The 18721-nt window shown below is 55.9% G+C and overlaps 9 protein-coding genes across 9 annotated transcripts; 5 read left to right on the plus strand and 4 right to left on the minus strand.

Annotated features, from left to right (window-relative positions):
- Window positions 1–139: 139 nt before the first annotated feature.
- Window positions 140–859, plus strand: INS49_004991 (uncharacterized protein; the record flags this gene model as incomplete). The annotated part of the gene is made up of 1 exon (XM_043165778.1): window positions 140–859. One exon carries the CDS (start codon window positions 140–142, stop codon window positions 857–859), a length of 720 nt encoding a protein of 239 aa, XP_043017541.1.
- Window positions 860–1530: 671 nt separating this feature from the next.
- INS49_004992 (uncharacterized protein) lies at window positions 1531–2277 on the plus strand (the record flags this gene model as incomplete). Its single annotated transcript, XM_043165779.1, has 1 exon — window positions 1531–2277. The coding sequence occupies one exon, from the start codon at window positions 1531–1533 to the stop codon at window positions 2275–2277; it is 747 nt and encodes a 248-aa protein (XP_043017542.1).
- Window positions 2278–3633: 1356 nt separating this feature from the next.
- Window positions 3634–4262, plus strand: INS49_004993 (uncharacterized protein; the record flags this gene model as incomplete). Its single annotated transcript, XM_043165780.1, has 2 exons — window positions 3634–3850; window positions 3943–4262. 2 exons carry the CDS (start codon window positions 3634–3636, stop codon window positions 4260–4262), a joined length of 537 nt encoding a protein of 178 aa, XP_043017543.1.
- Window positions 4263–4312: 50 nt separating this feature from the next.
- INS49_004994 (uncharacterized protein) lies at window positions 4313–5626 on the minus strand (the record flags this gene model as incomplete). The annotated part of the gene is made up of 1 exon (XM_043165781.1): window positions 4313–5626. One exon carries the CDS (start codon window positions 5624–5626, stop codon window positions 4313–4315), a length of 1314 nt encoding a protein of 437 aa, XP_043017544.1.
- Window positions 5627–6205: 579 nt separating this feature from the next.
- INS49_004995 (uncharacterized protein) lies at window positions 6206–8148 on the minus strand (the record flags this gene model as incomplete). Its single annotated transcript, XM_043165782.1, has 4 exons — window positions 6206–7398; window positions 7572–7703; window positions 7730–8037; window positions 8120–8148. The coding sequence occupies 4 exons, from the start codon at window positions 8146–8148 to the stop codon at window positions 6206–6208; spliced, it is 1662 nt and encodes a 553-aa protein (XP_043017545.1).
- Window positions 8149–11585: 3437 nt separating this feature from the next.
- Window positions 11586–12479, plus strand: INS49_004996 (uncharacterized protein; the record flags this gene model as incomplete). The annotated part of the gene is made up of 2 exons (XM_043165783.1): window positions 11586–12251; window positions 12339–12479. The coding sequence occupies 2 exons, from the start codon at window positions 11586–11588 to the stop codon at window positions 12477–12479; spliced, it is 807 nt and encodes a 268-aa protein (XP_043017546.1).
- A 322-nt stretch (window positions 12480–12801) lies between these two features.
- Window positions 12802–13129, minus strand: INS49_004997 (uncharacterized protein; the record flags this gene model as incomplete). Its single annotated transcript, XM_043165784.1, has 2 exons — window positions 12802–13003; window positions 13104–13129. 2 exons carry the CDS (start codon window positions 13127–13129, stop codon window positions 12802–12804), a joined length of 228 nt encoding a protein of 75 aa, XP_043017547.1.
- Window positions 13130–15311: 2182 nt separating this feature from the next.
- On the minus strand, window positions 15312–16511 carry INS49_004998 (uncharacterized protein; the record flags this gene model as incomplete). The annotated part of the gene is made up of 4 exons (XM_043165785.1): window positions 15312–15343; window positions 15396–15750; window positions 15820–15972; window positions 16071–16511. The coding sequence occupies 4 exons, from the start codon at window positions 16509–16511 to the stop codon at window positions 15312–15314; spliced, it is 981 nt and encodes a 326-aa protein (XP_043017548.1).
- Window positions 16512–17641: 1130 nt separating this feature from the next.
- On the plus strand, window positions 17642–18367 carry INS49_004999 (uncharacterized protein; the record flags this gene model as incomplete). The annotated part of the gene is made up of 1 exon (XM_043165786.1): window positions 17642–18367. The coding sequence occupies one exon, from the start codon at window positions 17642–17644 to the stop codon at window positions 18365–18367; it is 726 nt and encodes a 241-aa protein (XP_043017549.1).
- Between the last annotated feature and the right edge of the window lie 354 nt (window positions 18368–18721).

An 18721-nucleotide genomic window follows, 5' to 3' on the forward strand; every position in this document is an offset into this window, starting at 1 on the left:
CTAAAAGAAATTTAAACTTGAAATTCCACAAAATGTCATGCTTGAACTTCCACCTCGTCAAACTTGCACTTCCACCTCGTCAATTCGTGCGTTTCTCGAAACAACAGCTACTTCCCCAGACATCAATACGCGCTCAACCATGGCAGCCATTTCCGAGGCCTTCAGCTCACTGGAACTGCACGATGAGCCGCATCCTCGCCACCACTTGTTCGACTTTCTTGCTCTGCCCGGCGAGTTGCGAAACCAGATCTACCGCCTCACGCTGACTACCGATCCACCCAGGCTAGACCGGCAGCACAAGTACAGCTGCGATTGGTGCACGTGGGACCCGGACCAGCCTCAGAACCGGATGGTCGACCAGACTGGCCAGAACTTGCCAGGCTGCAGATGCTGGGCCCGACGGGGGCTCGCCCTCCTCCTGGCTAATCGCAAAATCCACGAGGAGGCTGCCCCAATCTTTTGGGCCGAGAATCACTTCTCATTCCAAGGCGTCGATAGTTTCATCCGCCTTGTTGGCGGATCCCTGCGGCCTCAGTATCGACAGATGATCCCCCATGTCACCATCTATTTGGACCCGGGCTTGATCACTTGGAGGATGGACATGGACCTTCCTCCCGTGCGGTTCTGGGATGTATTGTTCGAATGCAAAGGTCTCCGCGAATTGGAAATTCCACCGTATCGGAGGTGTAAGCAGGGTTCCACAGATAGGCGGCTCGTCGACACGGAATTGGCTTGCTGGGATCGTTTGACAAGCGAGCTGCCCAATTTGAGGGCGTTCTCATGGTCATACTTGGATGGTGTTTCGAAAGGCAGCATGTTCGACTCATGCCCCGCGGTCCCATATGTCCGTACAGAATGACTCTGCGTTTGGACCTGAGAGTCTTGTCGCCGGAACAGTTCAGACTTTACGGTCCCTTTACTCATGGGGACCTTGTGTGTAGTCGGACTTCATGCTTGCGCGCCTTTCCCTTTGGACCCCGTGGTCCCCTGCCAGGCGAGGTTATTGTGAGCGCAGGAAGGCCAGATGCGCACCGATGCGCTGCCAACATGAGAACTCTCAGAGACAGGCTTGAAGTGGGGCATTCGAGAGTCATGTCTACGGGCTGGATTATGGAATTTTTCTTTCTGCCGTTGAGCCCCGAGACCATCACGCGGAATGCCATGCTTAGAGCACGAGATGAGAATTCAAAGAAGGCGGAGAAGGATGCCGACACTTCTTGGGAGCTGGAAGCTCGTCAATCAGCCTCGTTGAAGATGGGATTTGCCAGGGTTAGGGCGGCCAAGCGGACGGGTATTTCGCGACTCGGATTTAGATGACTAAATCAGGATTCGATTTTCGTCATGACGATGACCTCACGCTCACTAAGACCACTAGCGGTCAGTGGATTCAAGGCCTTGTCTCCGTAGTCGGCCCGGGCTACAAAAGCTTTTGGCCCAACTCAACCAAGGAAGCATTTCAGCAATTGAACAACGGCCAGATTGACCATCTACCACCTGGGCATTCCCCCTCAACAGCCAACCAAAAACACCATGGCCCGCTTCTTCATCACCGGCTCCTCCGACGGCCTCGGCTCGCTGACGGCCCAGCGCCTCATCAAACAGGGCCACTCAGTCGTCCTGCACGCGCGCAGCGCCCAGCGCGCAGCCGACGCGCAAAAGGCCTGCCCGGGCTCCGACGCCGTGCTCGTGGCGGACCTGACCAGCATCGACGAGACCAAGGCGCTGGCGGCCGAGGCGAACAAGCTGGGGCCCTTCGACGCCGTCGTGCACAACGCGGGCCTGTTCACGGGCTTCGAGAAGGTCACGGGCAAGTCGGGCCTGCCGAGCCTCTTCACCGTCAACGTGCTGGCGCCGTACATCCTGACGAGCCTGGTGGGGCGCCCCAGGCGGCTCGTCTACGTCAGCTCGGGCCTGCACCAGGGCGGCACCACCAGGCTGGACTCGCTCGAGGGGTCTGTGTATGCCGACTCCAAGCTGCACGACATCATGCTCGCCAAGGCGTTTGCGAGGCGGTTCGAGGGCGTCGAGAGCAACTCGGTCGACCCGGGCTGGGTGCCCACCAAAATGGGCGGGGCCGGTGCCACGGGGGACATCGAGGAGAGCATCAAGACTTTCGCCATGTTGGCGCTGGGCGAGGGCGCTGCGAAGGGCAAGACGGGGAAATATTTTTACAGCTCCAAGGAGGTGCCGTGTCTGGAGTCTGCGAACGATGAGGCGGCGCAGGATGGGCTTTTGAAGAGGCTGGCGGAGATCAGTGGCATTGAGGTCCCTCAATAATGCACCACAGAGAAACAGCTTTGCTCGGATTTGATTTGAAGTCAACACAGTCACTCATACGAGGCTGCCGGTTCTGGGCCAAGTTCCAACCAGAATTAATGCTTTTGACATATAGCTCCACTGTAGCCGGATACAACATCGCCTGCATGACCAAGGCAGAATACCTTGCCCGGGATGAACACCATTGGCGGCCGTCGCTGAGCTCATATCTTGGCATGACTCGAAGGAGGAATCCATACTGACTGCCAGCTCTTGAGAATGTGCTTGACCATCGGACAACACTTTGTGCTCTGTAAATGATCCAAGACGAACACAAAGTCACAACACATCCATTAGCCTTTTAACAGTGTGATAGAACCTTCCTACTGCCCTTTTTCAAAGTAATGACGGCTGGAACTGAACATCAGATTGCTTCTAGATATGTAAGGTGGTCCATCCGCTCCACCCTCTTCATGGAGCATTGTCCACCCACCCTTTCCGTCATGGATGTACCTCGCTTTCTACAACGGATATCCGATCTTTGCCAAAACGGATTTACCAAACATTTCATGCCCTTGCCTGAGAACAGGGCAGCACAAAATCCCACAGCCAATATATTACTATTTGAGCAACGTCTCCGGAGACTAATGTTACAATCTTGACAGGCATCGTCATCACGGCACTGCGGAGAGAGGCACATTTAGTCTGTATGCTGACAAGTATCATGACGAAGAGACTGGAGGACTACTCGGCCAACGGACAAGATGAGTGATGTTGGGCTGCTATTAGATGAAAGTGCTGATGGTGAACTCCGACTGACCGATGGCTTTCCAAAGTCGAAGGAAGCGGTATAATGAGAGAAGTGTAAAAGCCCATGTCATTGCCTCGATGCCGCTTTAACAACCAGTTTTTGAGAGTGAACTTTTGCATTCCGGGCCCGTCTCCTGATCCTTGGGGTTGAAGCTATCTCAACCTAGTTCGATATGGTCATAAACTAGTTAGGCCGTGTCAAATGGCCCGGCTAGTTGACGTGAATCGGTAAATATTAAGAATGAATCTTACCAACCAGACATCTCCCACTTCACACAACAGATGCACAAGGACTGGTTGGCTTTGCTTCAAACAAACCAGAGTTCATCATACCTCGCTCAAGACAATTCAAGAACAGTCACTCGGCCACATCATCTCCTTTCGATCAGTCTCGTGTGACCAAAACATGCCCCGCTCGGTGACTCACTTTTTTCTCAACATATCCACAGGTCGACAAAGTTCAAGGGCCTTGGTCGCCTGCGGTTGTACTGCACGGCCTGTTCCAAACAGTGCCGCGACGAGAATGCATTCAAGCAGCATGCCCAGTCCGAAAGCCACGTGCGCAACATGGACGCCATCGGCTCGAATCTCGGCCGAATCCGCGATCAGTACTCCCAACAATGCCTGTCCGCCTTCTTAAATCTGCTCCGCCGCGATCACGGCGAGAAGCGCGTGCAAGCCAACCGGTTCTACCAGACCTACATCGCCGACCCTCACCATGCACACCTCAAGGATACGCGCTGGGGCAGTCTGACTCGTTTCGCCGAATGGCTTGGCCGCGAAGGTCTCTGCCATTTCGAGGAGAAGGATGACGGCGTCTATATATCTTGGATCGACACATCCCCCAAAGCTGAGCAACGGGCCGCGGCCCTCCAGGCAAAAGAAACGCGAGGAGGCGGCCGACCGGCGACGAGAGGAGCGCCAGCTGGAGGAGCAGGTCAACAGGGCGCATGCGCATGCGAGGCATCAAAGTCCTCCTTGACCTACGCAAACTGCGTCACTCGGCTCCACACAAAGACGCTGACGCAACTGTCGCGTTTCGATTCGGTCCTAACGCGACTGCCTCTGCCAGCCACACTTTCCAACCGGAGAAGGCCCCAAATATCTTCAAGGCAGCAGTGCAGAAGAGAAAACGACCAGTGGAGGAATCTGCTGAGTCGGGTCGGCAAGGTTTCCCCCTCAAACAACCTCTATGATAAATCTATAACCTCTGGAGGTCCACGGCACAGACTTCCTTTCCAGAGCTTCATCCTCTCTGCAACTCAAACACTCTAGTAGCAGCCACATAATCGCCCTCATGCGTATCGAAACTGTACATAGCCAGGAACCGGTCCCTCCCAAGCGAATACAGCCCAGGCCAGACCGCCTCGCGCGCGATCAGCACGCTCTTGCTCCACGTCTCCCCGCCGTCCACGCTGCTGACAACCTTGAAGTCCCCAGGCACGGTCCCGCTCGAGTTCGTCCCCTCGTTCGTCATGAACCCAGCCACCAGCGTGCCCCCGACGTTGACGACTCCCGCCGGCGCGGACGCCTGCCTCTCCTCGTCCAGCGGGTCGTATACCCTCGCCCGCGTCTCTGACGGCCACGTCTGCCCGTCGTCGGGCGACAACACCCGCCGCACGTCGAAGCGGCCCGACTCGGTCGTCTCGAAGAACAAGATTAGCCTGCTCCCGTCATCATCGTCTCCGCCCCCCAGACGAGCGACACCCGTCATCCCGTCCCGGCTACGAACCCTGTCCGCGCCAGAGACGACCCGCCGACTGCCCCACGTCCTCCCGCCGTCGCTCGACTCCCGCACCAGGCTGTCCTGGTCCCCCGCGTCGTTCTCGGCCGAGTAGTACGCCTGTAGCGTGGCCCCGTCAGCCGCGACGCGCAGGAACGGCTCCCACAGCCCGTTGAGGTCCGCGGACCCGTTGTTGGCGGCGCGCGTGTCAATGTCGCTGAGGAGCGCCCAGCTGCGCCCGCCGTCGTCGGACGCCGAGACGGACAGCCGGTAGAAGGTGTAGTTGTCCGGCACGCCGAGGGTGTTGTTCGGGGACCTGTCGTGGTTCCTGTAGGAGTAGAGGATCCTGCCCGGGGGGTGCTGCTGCTTCCCCCCGTCCCCGCTCGCGCTGCTGCTGTTGGACGCGTTCCGCCCGCCCGTTCCGGGGCCGTCCCCGGTCCCCGGGAACCCGGCGGGGAGCACAAGGGGGAAGGCGTTGTCCAGCTCGCGGGTCCGGTTGTCGCCGCGTTCCACGTCCCCGAGCTGCTGCCACGAGCCGCCGCCATCGGTCGACCCGTACGCCCGAAGGATCTTGGTGAAGCCCTCGCGGACCGCGTATCCGAGGTACAGCCCTTCCTCGACGGAGCCAGTCGCGCGCAGGTAGACGCCTGTGGTTTCTAGCATCACGGGATCGCCGGACGGGGAGATTTCCACGCTTGCGTTGCTCGCTGTTATCGGCAGGCACTCGAGGGCGCCGAAGCCCTGAGATGGCAGTGGTTGGGGGAGGCCCTGGGGGTTCGCTGCTTGGGGGAAGAGTGCTAGGGCAGCCAGGCATGCTGCTGGTATTAGACCCAGCATCTTGAACGAGTGTGTAGGAGGCCACAAGGACCGTCTGAGCCAGCGAGTGTGTGCTGCCCTCAGCCGAACGTCGCAGCTGCCATGTAGTTGGGCCGGGTTATATTCTTACGAGTCTCCATTCTTCCCCTTTACTCGGCATGAGGAAGGTAAGGTCTCATCCAGCAGAAGCAACATGTGACGAATCTATCGTCGGTGCGGAAGCTTAATATTTTGACTTCGGCCACTGAGATCCCGCGAAGCGTAAATAACAGACGAACCTGTTCAGGGGCGCATATAGCATAATTAGAGCTAATCTCGTATACTTCTTTTCCGTGTATCGCAGTGCTGCGCCTGCAGCATAATCAAGATTGGAACTTAGAGCTTGTGTGAAGGTCCGCGCGCAACTTGTTGGGCATAGCCGCACCGCGGCGCGGGAGGCAATCAAAATACGTTGGGAGTTGGAGAAGAGTGTCCATGGGAAGCATCAGAGGTTACGACGCAAGGTCTCGAAATTTGCATAGCGGCTGTATTGACCAAGTCTGCCCACTGACGTACATCAATCGCTAAAACAAAAAAAGCATTACCACACCGTCACATTACTTATTTACCCCCCGAGGCATCCGCAGGCTTGTCCTGTGACTGCTGCTGCAGCTGCTGTTGAAGCCCCAAGCCGACAGCGCTCCCAGCCACACTTCCCCTGGTCGGCGCGTACAGCGCATAGAGGTCCTCCCTCGTCCTCGTGCCCTCGCCCGACGGGCTAGGGCCTGTTGTGCTGGTGTACCCAGGCGTGATGGGCGTCTGCGGGTAGGCGCTGGTCCTGTTCAAGCTGCTGTGGAAGCTCGGCGGCGGCGACAGGCCCGGCGTGTTCATCGCGCTGGAGCGCCCGCCCGCCATGGTCGTGCGCGTCACGTCCGTCCAGGAGCTCATGGCTGACATTCTTTCGGTAGACCCCGAGACGGAGGAGCCTGCCCACATCGACTTATAGTAGGCTTGTGCGTCGTCTCTTGTGAAGACGGGCAGCGGGGCTGTCACGGATTCGGAGGTCGACTCGGTCGGCGACTGCGCGGTTGGTGCAGTCGCAGCGTTGTTGGTGTAGGCTTTCTGCAGGTCTAGGTCGGGCAGCGGAGGAACGTCCTGCATCCTCCTAGCCCCGCTGCTCTCCGCCACGACGCTTTCCCCTGAGTTGGAGTAGTAGCTGACAGTCCTTGAAGTCGCCTGGCTTCCTGGTCTGCTCCTCCTTCCTCCCGTTGAAGTGCTCCCTGTAGAGCTGCGCAGGCTAAGGCTTCCACTCGCTGGGTTCAACTTGAGTGGGTGATGCCTGCTGGACCTCTTGAACCAGCTGACCACACTCTTCCGGATACTCGCCTGCTCGATCGGCTGTGGGTCGAGCAGTGGCAGAAGATGATGCGGATCTCGTCGCTTCTCATCCAGGAAGCCCCGTGGCACCGCGTCACTATGGCCGCCTTCCATTTGGTACGCAGCCTGGATAGCCTCGTTGAGGATGGCCGAATCGGAGCGATCATTTCGGTGGCCGCTGACGTGCCTGGCGTTGAATGGGTTCGACACCTGGCGTTTCGGGATGGCCTCGGGTTTGGGTTTGTAAAACCGGTCGAGTGGGGTGGTGAAGGAGAACGGCAAGGCTGGCAACGATGGAAGGTTGACATTGAAACGGCTTCGTTGACCAATACGAGATGGGTAGTCGCTAGGGTTCAATTCATCTTGGCCGTGGCGACGCCGGCGTCGGCGGATGAGGATTGCCCCCCAGAACAGACCGACGATGAGACCTACGGCAGCTAAAGACGTGTTAATTGGAACCAGTAACCCTCAAATGACGATGGAACGTACCAATGACTCCGAAGGCGATACCAACTTTGCATGAGGTGCTTGGACCCCTAGGTGGCCGTCCGTCATCACCTCCCCGGTCATTCTGCTGTCTCCCTGTCTCCTGACCCCCAGGCGAACCTACGAAGATCGCACCACTGCTGGTAGTAGTTGGCAGTGATGAGCTGCTTGTCAATAATGGAAAATTTGTCGGCGGAGTTGTTATTTGCGGAGTGCTGGTTGAAGTCAAAATCGGAGGGATAGATAGTGTCGTTGACTGCGACGTGAAAGTACTCGATGTACTCGAATCTGACTCGGTATCTGACTCAGACGATTTGGTTGATTTTGTGCTTGGGCTGGTTGTCAGATCTGGGGGCGGCGAGAAGATCGGAGGAGTGGCAGGTGGTGGTGGAGGGAAAGACGTTGAGTCGTCGTCATCGTCACCGTCATCTAACGCTTGGAACTTGTCGTCTGCCTCGTCCTCATCCCTCTCAAGAAGTGAGGCGGTCCCATCAACAACAGCAAGCGTCCGACCCCAGATAGCGTCGTCATCATCTTGTTGTCTGGCAGATACTTGAACGGCTGCCCGTTGTACGCTGCTTCGCCGTGCCCTGGGAAGTAGATAAGATCAGCACAACGGATCCTCGACATGTAGCATGTGAGCGACGATCTTTGCCCCAGCTCAGGACTTACAGCAACGAATCGAGCCGAAGGGATACCATTTCTTCACCAACCGCCTTGGAGCTGCAGCTCAGGCATGAAGCAGCCTTTCGAGTCAGGTCCGGCAGGAGCACGCACAGGGCCAGGCACGAAGATGAGTGCGATGTTGGGAAATAAGGTTGGAAGAAGACGAGCTGTCAGGCGTCATGAAAGAACAATGCCCAGCAGCGTCCGCACATTTGACAACCCACAATCCCAACTCCGGATTCGACAGCCAAGTCACGGGCAGATCAGAAGATTCCTCGGTGTCATTCGAAGTATTTCGAAACCGGCTGGCGAGCAGATAATGGGCACAGCCCTCGGATGGTACTGGAAAGGAACAACAGAAACGGCCTCCTGGGCGCTGGGGAGAAGAGAAACGGGAGAGATGATCGTCCGGACGACACACGTTGACGCAACCGCTTGTGTCAGAACATGGGACAGAACAGCTCAAAAAGTTGGGACGAGCGACGGGCTGCCCAGGGACGCAAGGAAAGTGATAGAAAACAACAAGACGAGCAAAAAACTCTTGGGGGGATTTACACGATGAACAGGGTAGCCGGGCACATCACCGATTTTGAGCAGATCGGGGGGCACCTCATGCGTTGGCGATCGCTGCGTTGCCAGCAAACATGGTGGTGCCATGCAGCCAGATTGCGAGAGAGCAAACCATTATGCGTCGAGAGCGATTCTGGCTGCAACTGGAAGCACAGGTGCTGCACCAGACCGGGATGAAGGCGGCAAGTCATGTTGTTTCAGCAGTAGGCTCGCCCAACGTCATGTTTCAGAGTGTGGGTGATCCCCTCAAGCGATCAGCAGGTCGACAGCGCACACCCCAGGACGACCTGCCCACTGCGCAGTCTGGCGGTGGAGGCCAAGACAGACGAGCCAGGAAAGCGGACGAGGAAGCTTCGGGTTCGGGTCTCGCTTGGCGCTGTCCCACCAGTGGCAGCGAGCGACACAGCCTGACAGCCAAGCAACCCCTCCCAGTTGCAGCAGGCCCCAGAAGCCAAGTCCTCTAGCCCACCAGATCCACTCAGGAGCAGAGCAGGCTAGCTGCGCAGGGGGCGGCCCCCACTAAATAAAGCCCCTTCGACAGCCGTTCCCAGGGTTCTGCGGGTGATTCGGGGTGGAGGTGGCCAGGCTGGTGTTTGAAGCCCCGAGGGTAGAAACACGAGCAGGTGTGACTGAGAAGGCCAGGACCGCCAGTCTGTAACAAGGAGTACTATCACATTCGGCCGCCTTGGTAGGGAGACTGCCGGGTTGTCCAACCGTCCTGTGTCACACTGTTAGAGAGGCCGGCACATCCCACCCCAATCTCCTTCAGAGTGTCTGTCCCCTTGCCGACCCCCGCCAGGTGACCAGCTATTCGACTCGGCAGCTGAAGTTGAGACTGAGTTCGACCTTGAGTCTCCTTTCCATGCGGGTCCCCAAGGAGAAGCTTGTTTGGCCCAGAGTCTTGGGTAACGGGGTGCACCAGCCAGCGTCTCCATTGAGTTTCCCCGTTGGGATCTTCGGCCAGGTCCAGGTCGAGGCCCAGGTCCAGGTCGTTGTCCACCTCGAAGCCCTTTTCCCAAAAGGTTGACGAGAGTGAGCAATCTTGGTTCAGCATAGCGCCTTGATTGTTTATCCCCCAGACATTCGGGCTTTTGCCATCTCCAGAGTTCCAGCAAACGTGCCGGAGGATAGTAGCACAAGGCGGTGGAGAGGTAGGCAGGCCGGCAGTCGATCGAGAGCGGTGGAGACGTGTCACAACGGTCGCATCAGTCGTGGGAGGGAGGGCAGCCAACCCCGAGGCCGGGCGCGTAGATTGATGACAATCAAAAGATGGTATGATGCCTGGATCAGAGGACTGAACCGGGCAGACTCGATTTTCCGTCTTGTCTGCCGTCTTGCCTGGTCTTGATGAATCAACCAATGCTTGGGTGGGAGGAAACCGGGAAACAGCTACTTGCACATCTGCAGGGCAAGCTTGAGCACTGGCTGGCCAGTGCTGCCCTCACCCTAACCCTCTCCACCAAGCACCCTCATACGGCAGACTTCGAATCCAGGGTCTGGGCAGTATTAGCGAAACATCTATTCATGTCATCATCACTAAACGATTTGTATCTGGATTGGATGACGATTGTATGCTGAAGTATCTCGCTGACCATTTGCCTAGGTATACATGGTAGTTCAAGTAATTGTATTGTTGACATAATTATTCATTGTCTGGAAGCGGGTTCAAGCCCTCCTCCGATCCATGCTCAGTCTGGCGATGTCTTTGTCGAGCCAGCCAGCAGTCAAATATGGCTTCGCTCTGGTCGCAGGGGTGAGGCGGCTAGTACGTTAGTTAGTAATGCGACCTCAACGAAGAACGGATAGCGAGGACTGTACCGGTATTCTTTGCTCAATCGACGGTGCCTCGTATCTCCGCGAGTCACAGACAATGATGGAGACCCTGTCTTTCCGTGGCCAGATGCCTCCCACGCGTCTTTGCTTGTGCCAAATAAGAGAATCTCATTCGCCACAAAGTTCCATCCCTCTGGAGGTTCCACAGGGAAACTTTCTTCAAGCAGGACCTCCCTCTGCGCAAACACCATTTCATATGCCCACGCTATATAGCCAAAGTTACTTTAATTATGCGTGTCCCTAGCAAGTATAAACAACCGTATACTTATTTTTATTGCCACTGAGTTTTAAACGCAAAAGTGTTGAGAACTCGTCTAGGTCCTTGTTATAGAAAGGTGGATAGCCCTCGGTCGTGTGACAGCTATTACTACGGAAGAATTTGTCGAGAACTCGGATGTGTACTTTAAGGCCACGGATAATGGCAACAGTATTGCCTTGACCATTTTGTTTGATGGGATGTGTGTAGATAGTGGTAGAAGGTGGTATGTCGAGTGCTTGAGTTGAAAGGTTGCAGAAGGATGGCTTACTTAAACAATGCTCTTATGTTTCCAGGCAGCAAAGCTGTTGGTTGTGGTCTGACTGGCCCATTCTATGGTCAACAGGCAGACAGCCCACATGCTCGAAATGTGTGTACTTAGTACCTGGCTATGTGGGTATAGAGCGATGGGGTTGAACGCCAACTAATGTGACGCTCTCCTTTTGATATTAAATCAACCGCTTTAGGATAACCTCCTGGTAGGTGTGGGATACCCTCCTATGGGATATCCTCCGATGGGATAACCTCCTCTGGAATGCTCTCCTATGGGATAACCTCCTAATAGGATAGATAACCTCTTGTGGGATGATCTGCTTTGCGTTGGGGGGCCTCTTGTGGCTTATCCTCTTGCGGGACACCCTCCTCGCCTTCACTGCCATGAATTCACTTCCCGATATTCACTTTCGAATAGTGCCATCGAACCACCACAAAACCCCGCCCCTTCGCCGGCTTGTCCCAGAGAAAAATGGCGAGCGGGTACACCCACCAGCAACACCAGCAACAACAGCTCAAGCAATCCCAATCCCAACCAACATGGCCGGCGAGAACTTCATCAACAACCCTCGGGACTGGGGCCACGTCAAGTCGCCCTTCTTCAAGCTTCCCCCCGAGATTCGCAACAAGATCTACCGCGAGACCTTCACTGCCTCCGAGGTCGCCCTGGTCATCGATCCCCCGCTTTACGTCAACGTTGTTCCTGTCACCGGCCGTCGCAGCATCTTCAGCACCGCCAACTCCAACCACCACTTCCTGCTCACCTGTGTTCAAGTCTACCTTGAGGCCCTCGCCCTGTACTGGTCCACCACTGTCGTCCGCAACGGTTGCGAGGGTCACTTCTCCCGAAGCTACTTCCTGAACCGAATCCCTGCCATCGCCAAGCCCTACATCCAGCACCTGCGGGATGTCAACGGCGCGCCGAGCCGCGGACCCAAGTGGCTGCGGGGCGAGATAATCCGATGGTCTTCGTCCCTGGCCCAGTCTTTTGACGAGTTTCCGAACCTGAAGTCCTGCTTGATCAAGGACTGGAGACGGGGACCATCGCGGAACCTGTCAGTCCCGTACGAAATCGACGATGCTGTAGCCAGACACCCGAATGTTCACATCATCGAGACGGAGATCACCTGGGAGACGGACCCCCCGGGCCCATTTATGGGGCCGATCCGCCGATACGCATCCGGGTATCCAGTGCTGGTCAGACAGGTACGCAGCTCGGAATCGTCTCCATCTCCTCCTCTTTTGCCCCAGGTGTTGGGTATTCACCTGATGGCTGACGTTGGTTCATTGCAGTACATCTTTCTGAACCGCACCACTGGCAGAATGATTAAGTGGGTCCAAGACCGAGGATTCCAACGGTTCTCTGACGAGGAGTGCGTCGAGATGCTCATGGATCCCGAGCCCAGCAAGCTCGCACAGCAGTTGATCACTTAGATGGATGGACCCGAGGGACAAGGGAGATGCGGTTGAAGCTCCTATCTGGGCGACTGGCGACATACACTGAAGGCACGAGAACGTCATAGGCGTGTGCGGCGCACATCCCTCCTTCCCAGTTGGAGCATGAGCAACACTCAAAGACCAAGAGCACAACAGAAACAGCATGTCACAACCAATTGGAACGGTTGTGTATCATTTCCACACTGTCCCCTGCTTGAGCGAAAGACTGCGCGTGACATGACTCTGCGACATGCGAAGAGCCTCCAAATTTACATCGCCAACAATGGGTCTCAAGCCGGCGCCTCTTCAAAATTGTGGTCTACTTCTTCGGTTCTGCATGCCTGTTGGGTTGCTCACCGGCCCCATGCTTCAGGCCATCCGAGACGGTCCCGACGATCTCGCTGACGGGGTTCCGACGCCCGCCGACCTCGAGTCCTTTGGAAACAGAGCCCACAATATCCCCGGCCAGGCCCACGCCCCGCTTGGGGTTGTGAGCGTTGTGGGTCGTTGTGCTAGGGTTCCTGTGGCCAAAAGAAGAGCTTAATTAGTGACTGATTCAAATAGTGATGCTTGCGAGCAGGAATGGGAGTAGACACAGGAGCTATTTTGAGACATAATTACCCTGGAGGAGGAGGCTGATCCGCCATGGTGATATTAGGTCAGAGGTTGCGAGGCTACCGCGTGAGCCAAGGAAATTAAGTGAAGGAGCTTTGATAGTGTCGAAAAGTTTCTAGTTGCGGGAGCTCCGGTAGGCTTCGCAGCTAAGCTTCAGAGTTAGTTCATCAGGTGCGATTCCAAGAATACTCTTTTATCCTTTTCTCGGCTTCCGAATCTATGCTTCACCCTGCCCACCACCTCCTTCATCGTAACATGTCTGATTTCTGTAGAATGACGCAGCCGTGCGATGTTGATAGCTCTGATGTAATGCTAATCCTCCTATTTTGAGATTCATAGGACATGCCAGTGGTCGCAAGCCTGCCATCCGATGCCCTTAGCGCTGTCGCATCCATCCCCGATATGGCGCCCTACCAACTTGGGAATATCAATGCGAGGCCACCGAGCACACTCTTTCATGTGAAACCCGAGGCCAAATGTTTTGGCTTGGTCTTTGCTTGAGCGATATGATATCATTTACACGTGCCTGCTTCATCAACACGGAGTTGATGGCCTTGCTCTGGAGCAATTCTGCCATTGTCCGGAGTCTCAAACCACAAGATCTGGCCAAGACTATTTCGAACGCCTTCGAGGGGCATCAGGTGAAATAACTGCCTTTCTTGGGAATTTCTCGGACTCGTTCGTTGGAAATGGGTCTCATCACACCGGCTTCTCGCGTCGCTGAACACCATCAAAATAGCCTCCTCGTGGCAAGAATGAAGTCATAAGCCCTGCGACAGGCAAGCTAATTGCACAAAATACATCTCAGGCCAGACATCTATTTTTGCCACTGTCGATATTATCTTTTGGGCTGTCAGCCCACAAGGGCGTACCTGTGTAAGAATGAATGATGGGGCAGCTCGCGGATGTCGTGCCAGTTATGTACGTTTGAGTCTTTCTGGATTAGGTCGTTGTTCTCCAAGGAGCAAGTGACACTCTTTATCCATTACCCACTGTGGGACTGGCACAAGAACGTGACTACTCTCAAAAACCTGAGGCTGACAGCATTTTCTATCTATCTGTACCTAGGTAGGCAGAGTAGCACCACAGCACCCCTCATTGCTTTCGTGCTCAATGAACTGGGCCGTCATTAAGTCTTGCATCCCGTGGATGGCTCTTGTTGCTTTCTCGAAAACCGCGGGTTGAAACAATCAATTTCACGTGTAATGACAATTCAAAGGCCCAGGCCGCCAGCGTAATCGTTAGGCATGTGCAGGACATTTAATCTGTCACAGCACTCATGTGCAGCTCGTGGAGCCGCAAAGCCCTCGCCATCACCAGCATCATTGCTGTTACCGTGTGTATCAGTCGTTGCCGCCGGGGTTGATCATGCCTCAGAATTTCGGCATTGTTGCGCCGGCAGCAAGTCCTCATTCTACCTTCTACGCCCAACGTTGGTCACACATCTGACGGGGCGACGCCGGATGTGGAGAACGGCGGCTTGCGTGATGATGCAAATTAGCCCGTAGGCAGTAGCTGTGGGTTTCTCGGGACAGGCGAGAGGGATGAAATGGATGTACAGGACAGCACATATTGAGTATGATTTGAGTTGGATCTCCAATGTTGCTTCATGCGACTGAGGTTGGAACTTGTGAACATTGTAAGGCCAAATGTTGAGTGTCTCGTCTGTCACGTTGATCTGGAAACTTTTCAGTGAGCACTTCATTAGAAGGCACAAGGGCATCATGCGCAGAACTCGTGTTTATAGAGTCTGTAACTATAGTGTCTTGAGATTTCATATCTGTCCGGTTCGTCCTACCGCAATCTTGGAACCTCCTTGAGGTGCCTGGTTTATTCTGACTCGGATGACGCTACAGAAAAGACCCGTACACGTCAAATACTGAGCTCGAATCCTAGCGTCACGTTAAAGCATAACCTCATTCTGGCCAAGCTTCAATACGAAATGATACAAGGTACACTGGACTGATTGCACAAGAAGCGTGCTTAAGGACTCCTTAAAAAGTAAATTGCATGGCGTTATGAATTACAACATACCATCTGCAAGCATGAACGTCCTCTTCAAAATCATACAAAATACCCGGCATTCCCATCGAGGCTGCAAGCACAGCATGCTTGATTTTATAAATGAGCGCGTCCTCCCGAATCAAGCCCGTGTTTACAATTTGCATTACCAGCCAGTGTCCACTCATCTCAGAGCTCAGATTCTCGACAGCATCAGGTCAAGAAAGTAGGTGGCAAGTCGGGCCCTGCGAATCGTCAGCACAAACTCCCACAAAAGGGGATACAAAATCCACTCACCCCAGACATGCAGCCCATCCGGGCTCGCCTTGGTGCGCTGCGTAGGATAGTCCCTGTTGAGCAGGTCGCCGTCGACGTAGTGCTCGAGGACGAAGCGGGACGGGTCGAACCAGTAGTCGAAGATCTGGCTGCCCATGATGTGGCGGCCGACGCCCCAGCAGTTCTCGTAGCCCTTGTGGCGCAGCCAGTCGTGGCCCAGGACCTGGGCGTCGAAGTCGTGCGTCTCGAAGGACGAGTGGTGCACGTGGCCCTTGGGGCCCTCGAAGAAGAAGAAGCAGTGGTGGTCGACCTTCTCGTCGCCGCGGTCCAGCCGGAAGAAGACGGTATTGTCCTCGTTTTCGTCGTTGTAGTTGAGCTGTTTCGGTGGCTGTCAGCTACGCTGTGGTGGACCCACCCCCAGGGGACTTTTTGGGGTTGTATTTACCTCGCTGGGGTAGAAGTTGAAGTATTTCGTGTAGAACTCGTAGCACTTCTTGAAATTTGTCACGCACATGCCGTAATGGCCCAATTTGTGCACGGGCGTTGGGCGCTTCTCAAAGCGTTGGAACTGGTTGGTCTCACGGTTCTGCTTCTCAGGCTGCAATTGTGACCTCGTCAGCTCATGCACAACTCCCATGCTTACTACCGGCCACCGGGTTCCTCCTTGAAATAGCGGCCACCATGAAGAGCACTCACGAAGTTCAGCTTCAAATCCGGGAACTTCGGGTCCAGCTCCTCGATCGGCTCTTGCCCGTATACAAGGTGCATGGGGAACCGATCGACAGGGTCGAAGAACGTGAGGCCCTTCCCTCCGCCAGGGGCGTCAGTGAGATCGTAGATGCCCGTTGGCTTCGCCTCGGCGGGCAGGATCTTGGCGGCCTTTTGCAGCTCATCCAGAGATTCGACTGCGAAGGCGGCGCCCGCGAACTCTGTCTTGGTGGAAGCCTCTACGCAGAGAACAAAGGGCTCGGACCCGTATCCTCGGTAGTATGTCCTTGGGCCGACGCGCTTGGCCTCGAAGAAGCCGAAGTCGGCCATGAAGACGTGGGCGGCATCCACCTCCTCTGTGCTATACTTGTAGTAGACATGTGCGATGTGATGGAGCTTGATCTTGTCTGGGTTCTCTGTGTTGGCCATTTTGGATGGAGATGTGTGAGATGAATCGACTCGTTCTTGATGGGAGATAGGTAGGAGGTGGGGTGCCGTTCAGGCTAAAGATTCAACGTTGAAATAAGAGCAGCTGGATGAACTATACTCCAAGCTGGCAAGAGTGAGATCAGACGAGCTTGTTAGATGTGGAAATAATGTCTTATACCAAAACGAACAATTCCGTAATTCCGTAATTGATCATGGATGGGGAGGAAGGACCGGGAGCGAAGTCAAAACATCGGCGTCTATATGTGTGCGACGAGACGAGTCGAGCACTGGCACTGAGATAGGACGCCTTTGTTCGGGCCGTGACGTCTTGCCCTCACTATTTGTAGCCCACCCATACCGCCATCCCCCGCGGGGTCCAGTGGTGGGGAAGCTCCATCGTGTCGAATCAAATGGCCGACGAGGGTGCCACAGCAGAGGTCGCAGTAGGGATGCTAGCCTGGCGGCAGTTGTGTAACAGCCGACCTTGCTCTCCGTACGTGCCTGATTCTGTAGGACGAAGTGGGAAAACATTTTGGCGATGCACAACATCCACACTGCAGCTCTATTAGTCAGTCAATCAACACCAGCAGACATCTCAGATGGCAGCGATTGGGATCATAGATTAAACTTTGACATTGGATTTACTTCGGGTGGCTGACTGCAAGATGCAAGACAGCCGGACATCCGTCGCTCACAAATGCTGTTTCAGTCTTTTGACTCAGATCAGCTCTGGGAGCTAGGGAATGGAGGAGACCGTGGGGTGGACGCCCATGCTCCCGCTGTTCTTATCGTAAGCCGATAGGAGACAGACCGACATCATCCTCCTGCCTCCGAGGGGCAAATCGAGTAACCAGAGAATGCTTCGACCCTCCATCACGACTACAATCCCGAATACCATTCGAAGCAGCTGGCCATCACAACCAGACCCAAGCTACCCTGTTCCTCCCGCCCTTGTACCTTCAATCCCAGCTGCAAATCCACGGTCACACTCGAGTCGCATCAAACCTAATCGCAGCTCCAAGCCGGACCCTACTTCTGCTCCCCGCTCCCCTTGGCCGCCCTGCTCACCAGACAAACCTCACCTCCGTGTCACCGTCCTCGGTAACCGGGGCCGCCAGCCAACCGCGACAATGCCCAAGAAACTCGCCAAGTCCTCCACCTTCAGCACGATAGCCTCGTCGACGTCGGACCTGTCCACCGCCTCGACCATCCCCAACCTGCCCCCCATCCTCACCGACGGCGGGCCCCTGCCCAAGCTCTTCGTCTTCGACCTCGACTACACCCTCTGGCCCTTCTGGGTCGACACCCACGTCAGCGGCAGCACCCTCAAGCCCGTGCCCGGGTCCAACAACACCTCCGTCGCGGACAAGGTCGGCGAGCACTACTCCTTCTACTCCGACGTCCCCTCGGTGCTGTACGCCCTGCCGCAGCTGGGCATCCGCGTCGGCGTCGCGAGCCGCACCTGCGCGCCCGACCTCGCCCGCGAGATGCTCAAGCTGCTGTACGTGCACCCGCCGGCCCAGTCGGCCCAGGACGAGGGCGGCAGCGGCAGCAGCAAGAAGAAGTCGTCAAGCGGCAAGTCCCGCAAGGCCATCGACCTCTTCGACGCCGGGCTCGAGATCTACCCCAGCTCCAAGCTGCGCCACATGGAGGCCCTGCACAAGCGCACCGGCCTCCCCTACGGCGAGTTCCTCTTCTTCGACGACGAGAGTCGTAACCGCGATACCGAGAGCCTGGGGGTCACCATGTGCCTCGTGCGCGACGGCGTCACCTGGGCCGAGGTCGCGAGGGGCGTCGCCGAGTGGCGGCGGCGGAAGGCTGTCTCTGCGCTCGCGGACGGCCCCGGTGCGGAGTGAGGCATATTGCAGTAGGGGTTGTATACATATTATGAGGCTTCGAGGGAGCCTCACGGTGTGGTCCATGACGCCGGCCTTGGTCTGAGGAAGAGGTATTTACATCCACGGAGTGGAGATTGACCACGGGCAGGGCTGCCCTGCTCAACATAGAAGCTCTGCGCCGAGTCGAACTGCGCCAAGGCGACAAGCCGCCAAGGGCGGAATGGGACGCGATGTTCCTTTCGAAGCCACCTCTTAACCGCCACCGAAGCCGAAACTATAAAAGTAAAAAGAGAAAGAGTGTTTCTGAACGTTCTCAGGGCTTCCAGGCAACCAGCCCTTCCCAAAGAGGCCTGTTGGCCGCGTCAGCCCATC

This window comes from Diaporthe citri (genome assembly GCF_014595645.1).
Source record: "Diaporthe citri strain NFHF-8-4 chromosome Unknown scaffold_14, whole genome shotgun sequence".
NCBI classification, from domain to species: domain Eukaryota; kingdom Fungi; phylum Ascomycota; class Sordariomycetes; order Diaporthales; family Diaporthaceae; genus Diaporthe; species Diaporthe citri.